Raw genomic sequence first — 6,178 nt, forward strand, 5'->3', positions numbered from 1 at the left:
CTTGTGAAGATCATTCCTCCGCTGAGGAACAGTGAAAGTAAAGCTTCTGGAAACAAACGCTCCTCAAAAGATCCTGAGGATCAGATTTGAGACTCTAAAACATGATTGATGGAGAATCAAGTAAAGCTGAGCTGCTTCAGTCGAGAGAGCTCAAGCATAAGTTTCCGGACATAGCTATTGTCTTCTGTACTTTCTCGTTGTCGCTCACACATGCACCAGACTAGATGAAGTTTGTTGATGAGCATTTTATCTAACAGCGGGCAGGAGAACCCATCATGGTCAGTGAAGATCTCAGTGTGAGTGTGAGAGGACATTCAACCACACATCAGTGTGTCAGAGTTCAGAAACACGATCAAACAATGTGTCAAAAATATGTGTGTGTGTGTTGTAGGATATCAGACCGAATCAGACAATCTAAGATGTGATCAAAATATATATGTAAAATGCATTTTTTTCTCTATTTGAATTGAAATACAACATGGATGTAATCTTCACAGATTTTACAATTTACACAAAGAGTAAAAAGAAACGATTAACGTACTGAGATACTAAGTTTTATATTTATATATTTTTATTTATATTTATGTTTGAGTAATTTTGTTATTAATTAATCATTTTTACGAGTTTTTTCTCCATATGTCTATTTATATGTCTTATTCATTTTAGTACATGAAGTTAAACTTAATGAAAATGAGAAATGCTGCCTTGGCTGAGATAAAATAAGTTTACGTTTTTATTTTATTTCAGCTAAAGTTTATTTTATTTCAATTGCAATTGAGATTTGAGTAAATGATTGCAGTATTCTCATATTTTGGGTGGCTATTCACAGTTATGATTAATCTACCTATTAATTAATTAATTATGCATGCATGCATGCAAAGTATTCGGCTGGTCACAAAAAAATCGCAACATGTCAGCACCAACGAAGTGAACTGCTAAATATAACACAGAACATTATATTAGACTTCGGATATGACTGGAGACATCATTAAAAAAAAAGTTAGCTTTTTTTATTATTTTATTTTATTTCAGTCAAAGTATATTTTATTTCAAGTAAAGAAAATGTTTATTATTGTTGTTGTTGTTGTTGTGTTTTTACTTTTTTTGTGTACATCAGGTTAAACTAAATGAAAACAAGAAATGTTGCCTTGGCAACTAGCTGCAATAAAATAGTATAAAGTTGACCCTTTTTAAAACATTTGATTTAAGTTTAAGAAAAGTTTTTCACAGCTGTCTTTGTAGTTTTACTGTAGGCTGAGTTAACTATAACAACCCTGTTTCTGCCAAAAATAAATATTCTGCCATCCAGAATCCATTCAGCTATTTTAAGACCCTCATTGAAATCTTAACAGCTGTAAAATTAGAGGCGGAAAGTAGCACTCCACACGCTCTATACTTGCATAATAAAATCATTTGCACTCACATCAGTATTTCATATTTATTTATTAGGTCAGTATATGTAATAAGCGAGATACAGTCAGTCGTGGTCTGGGTTTATTTAGTGATATTGACTGCCCAACTGTGAACTGTAAGAGTTATGTAGCACACAGTGCTTGCTGTCAATGCCAATGTGTTTTATGTTCATCTATCACCTCCACCAACACAAAACTCCATAGTGCATCTCTCAGAAAAGTATATTTGTTTATGCACTGTAAAAAAATAAGTTGCTGCCTTAAATTTTTAAGTACAATCAACTTAGCTGTTTAAGTCATTTCAACTTAAATTACATTAAACTGGTTTAAAAAATGAGTTGAATTGAACAACTTATAAATTAAAGTTGAAAATTGCTTAACTTATTTTGATGAGCTGAAGTAATGTAAAAACACATGTTGTCATAACTTATTGGTCATATCATTTTTCACAGTGAGTCAGTTTGGTCACTCAAATAAATGTCAATAACATATAGCCATAAATTACATTATTCTGGTCCCTTAGACTTAACCTCTAAGTAATAAACATGACATATAAGTATAAATATTTGTGCGTGTGAGTATATGCATTACAGTACGACAATGGTGGGCAAAATGAGGACATGTCAAAATGCAAAATGCAAAAAAAAAAAGCAACAAATCTTAGGGTTAAAATCATATTTCACTTCATAATAAGTAGAAAAAGAAATCGAATAAAATCTACATATATATATATATATATATATATTCATATTAATGGTCCTAAAACGGGCATAATTTTATCTAATAAAATAAAATAAACCAAAATAAGTATGAAGAATATATATATATATTAAAAAATCATATCATATAGCTGATGGATTATATATATTTATTTTTGTTTTATAGTATTGAGAATTTGGTGGAAAAAAATCTAAAATATAAGTCATAATGCAAAAAAAAATTTAATGGTCCTAAAACATCCATAATTAAATTTTCTTAATGCAAAATGTAATTTATTTTTCCTTTTTATTTTGAAGTGAAATATGGCCCTGATGTGATCTTGACAGATTTTTTCATTCGACACACTAATTTTCCAGGACTGTCACTAACGATTATTTCGGTAATCGAGTAATCGGTCGATTATTCTGACGATTAATCGAGTATTCGGATAATTATAATTTTTTTGGGTGGTAATTAGAATAGACCTTAAAATCGAGTACTCTAATTGAATCGAGGAATCGTGACAGCTCTATAATTTCCCCCTGATTTTTCTGAGACGTTGAGTATTAATTCGCATTAAAGCAAACATGTCCTTAGTTTTGTCTTACCTAATGAAAAGAACACAGTGTATACTAAAATATAAACAAGTGTCAAATAAATCAAAATGGTAAATATTAAAGTCGAACTCCTGTTGTTCATTCATCCTACAAACACATGGTTGTACTGTCCGGTGTTTTCGGAGCGGTTCTCTCCGGCTTTCTCCACAAGCTCTGGGAAATGCGGCTGGACGCAGGAGTTGACGGCCTCGGACAGGTCACCGGGCAAAGACCACATCTTCTTGGCGTGTTCGGCCACGGCATCTTTATTCAGCTGCACACAGAAGTGAAGAAATGAGCGCAGCGGTCAGTGACACCAGTGAACATCAACCTGATCTAAAGACGAACCTCACAACAACAGCGTGTAACTACAAAACATAAGCAGTCACTACAGTGTCGCTATATTAATATTATTATTAACAGCTACAGTGCTAACAGTGGTTCTAGGTTTCTATGCAGTTGCTAGAGTGTTTCTAGTGGTTGCATGTGCGTCCTTATTTTATCCAAAAATGAAAATTCTGTCATAATTTTATCACCCAACAGTTGTTTCTTCTGTTGAGAACAAAAGAAGATGTGAAACAAACAGTTGCCGGTCGCCACTGAGTTACATAGTAGCAACTGTTTGGTTACCTGCATTCTTAATTTTGTGTTCAACAGAAGAGAGAAACTCATACAGGTTTAGAACAACATGAGGGAGTGTAAATGATGACAGAATTTTCATTTTTGGGTGAACTTTCCCCAAAGTCTGACCACTTAGTAAAGTAACAAAATATTCCTAAATACCTAAATTCGTATAAAATTTGTTTGAATTCAGAAATCTTATTTGAAAATGTATTTGAACTTTACATATTTATGATTTGATTAATTATTGAAAGTGTTTTATTTTGATAGTTTTGTTTTTAAATTATTTATAAATTAATTTTACATTTTTATGATTAGTAGTTGTATAATTTTGATTGTTTTTATTTTTTAAATTGGTAATTTATTTTAATTTTATATTTTTTGATTTAATTAATTATTAGCTTTTCATCAACTCAATGAAATAAAAATATTTTGAAACATTTAATTATTATTCATTTTAGTGTTTTATTTGGGATCGTTTATTATTTTTATATTATTTATTTATTATTATTATTATTAATTTATTTATATTATTAATTCATTATTTGAACGTTTTTTTATTTTAATAGTTTTTGCTTTAAAATTTATATTTTACATTTTTATGATTTGAATAATAATTCGTTTTTCATTTTTAATCGTTTACTGTTTTATATGTTTTTTTAAATTATTATTAATTTATTTTAATTTGACATTTTTATTATTTAATTATCAATTAGCTTTTTATCAACTCAGCGAAATGGAAATAGAAATCTTTTGCAACCTTAAACATGTTTACACTTTTGATCAAATTAATGCATCCTTGCTGAATAATAGTATTAATATCTACAGCTGCAAAGTGGTTTTAAATGCTTTTAGTGTGCTGCTATGGAGTTTCTAGGGTGTTGCTATGTGGTTGCTAGGGCCATCCTTAAAGTCATAAATACTAGTTCAAATTCTGACATTATCTCACAAAACTGTGGAGAGCTGATGACTGTGAGTTGAAACACTCTGAAGACAGATGGTTTATCTGAAGTGACACGAGCAGCTCTGAGAGATTTGAGTGCTTTATTTAAAAACTCTGGTCTGTTCCTGTCATACAGAAACTCACGTCAGCAAGAGTCTGAGACCAAAGCATGTCAAACTAAAATACTTCTGCATGATAAAAACTGTTACTACAGCTTACAGCACATCTGGTCCTATAGCAACATTAACAGGAAGATTCATTGATAAAGATATCAGTCAAATTGAGCTTATGATTCAGTTGCTGAATTAGTCATTGGATTCTCTTCCAGTTATTACAGTATTCACAACATTATTAAGTTCAAAAATGTCCTTCCTGAAATGAAGAGTAATGAATAGGCCAAATCTGACTTAATGAAAAGGCATTCCTAATGCGTTTAACTTTCATTATCTGATGCATTTCTGAATAAAACCCAATATTCAGTGGGAATAGGGAGAGAAAGTTATTTTGATGGTTTTAATAAAGTCTGGTTATGATAAAATCCCTTTTATGTAATTATAATAAAGTCCCCAAAAGTTAGTTTTTTTAATGAAGTCTCTTCTGCTCATCAAGGCTGCATTTATTTGATCAAAAATACAGTAAAAACAGTAATATTGTGAAATATTATTAAAATTTAAAACAGCTGATTTCTATGTGAAAATCTGTTAAGCTGTAATTTATTTCTGTGATCAAAGCTGTATTTTCAGCATCATTACTCCAGTCTTCAGTGTCACATGATCTTCAGAAATCATTCTAATATGCTGATTTGCTGCTCAAGAAACATTTCTGATTATTATCAATGTTGAAAACAGTTGTTTCTTCATGTTTTTGTGGAAACGGTGATACATTTTATTTTCTAGGATTCTTTGATGAATAGAAATGTCAAAAGGGAAACATTTATTTAAAATCAAAATATTTTGTAACATTATAAATGTTTACATTCAAATTATTTAATTTAACATTTTTACACTCAATTCATGATTAGTAGTTTTATTTTGATTGTTTTTATTTTAAAATTCATTTATTTTAATTAAAATTTTTGGTATTATTAGGTTTTCATAAACTCAATGAGATAGAAATATGTTGCAACATTATAAATGTCTTTACTGTCACTTTTGATCAATTTATTTAATGCATCATTGCTGAATAAAATTATTTCTTAAAAATTTTATTATTTATTTTAATTTGCCATTTTTATGATTTAATTAACTATTAGTGTTTTAGTTTGTTATTATTTTAAAAATATTTTAATTTTACATTTTTATGATTCAATTATTAGTGTTTTATTTTGTTTTAAAATTATTTGTTTTAATTTGACATTTGTATGATTTAATTAATGATTAGTAATTGTTTTATTTTAATTTATTTTGAGTTTTTATTTTTAAATGATTAATTTATTTTTGCATTTTTATGATTTAATTAATTACTACCTTTTCATCAAATCAATGAAATGTTTTGTAATTTTTTTTTTTCTGTGAGTTTTGATCAATTTAATGCATCTTTGCTGAATAAAATGAAATTTTTGAATGGCTGTGTGTAATGCGCACTGATGAATCGTTCACAATCAGACAGGAGCATGTTGTAGGACAGAAAACAGGGTCCGTATGTACCTGACTGATCAGATCTCTGATGCTGGCCAGCGTAGCGGCCTGTTTCTTCTTCAGACTCTGTTCCTGCGGTGAACCATCAGCGCTGCTGTTATTTGCCGACTGAAAGAGTGTGATATTACATGCATTATCAGCATACACAGACACAGACACAGACACGCACTCGCACGCGCACGCGCACACACACTCACACTCACTCACTCACTCACACACACACACACACACACACACACACACACACACACACACACACACACACACACA

The 6,178-nt window shown here is 30.1% G+C and overlaps 1 protein-coding gene across 1 annotated transcript in view; it reads right to left on the minus strand.

Moving 5' to 3' along the window:
* Positions 1 to 2,412: 2,412 nt before the first annotated feature.
* The window catches only part of LOC107716052 (1-phosphatidylinositol 4,5-bisphosphate phosphodiesterase beta-2-like), a 40,987-nt gene continuing 37,221 nt past the window's right edge, over positions 2,413 to 6,178 (minus strand). The window contains exons 29-30 of the mRNA XM_016522371.1: positions 5,918 to 6,016; positions 2,413 to 2,981 (exon numbers count right to left, since the gene is read on the minus strand). Coding sequence (XP_016377857.1) covers positions 2,811 to 2,981; positions 5,918 to 6,016 — 270 coding nt within the window. The 3' untranslated portion in view covers positions 2,413 to 2,810. The remainder of the gene's footprint in view (positions 2,982 to 5,917; positions 6,017 to 6,178) is intronic.

The sequence above is a fragment of the Sinocyclocheilus rhinocerous genome, unplaced genomic scaffold (assembly GCF_001515625.1).
Source record: "Sinocyclocheilus rhinocerous isolate Xijiao unplaced genomic scaffold, SAMN03320098_v1.1 scaffold1862, whole genome shotgun sequence".
NCBI classification, from domain to species: domain Eukaryota; kingdom Metazoa; phylum Chordata; class Actinopteri; order Cypriniformes; family Cyprinidae; genus Sinocyclocheilus; species Sinocyclocheilus rhinocerous.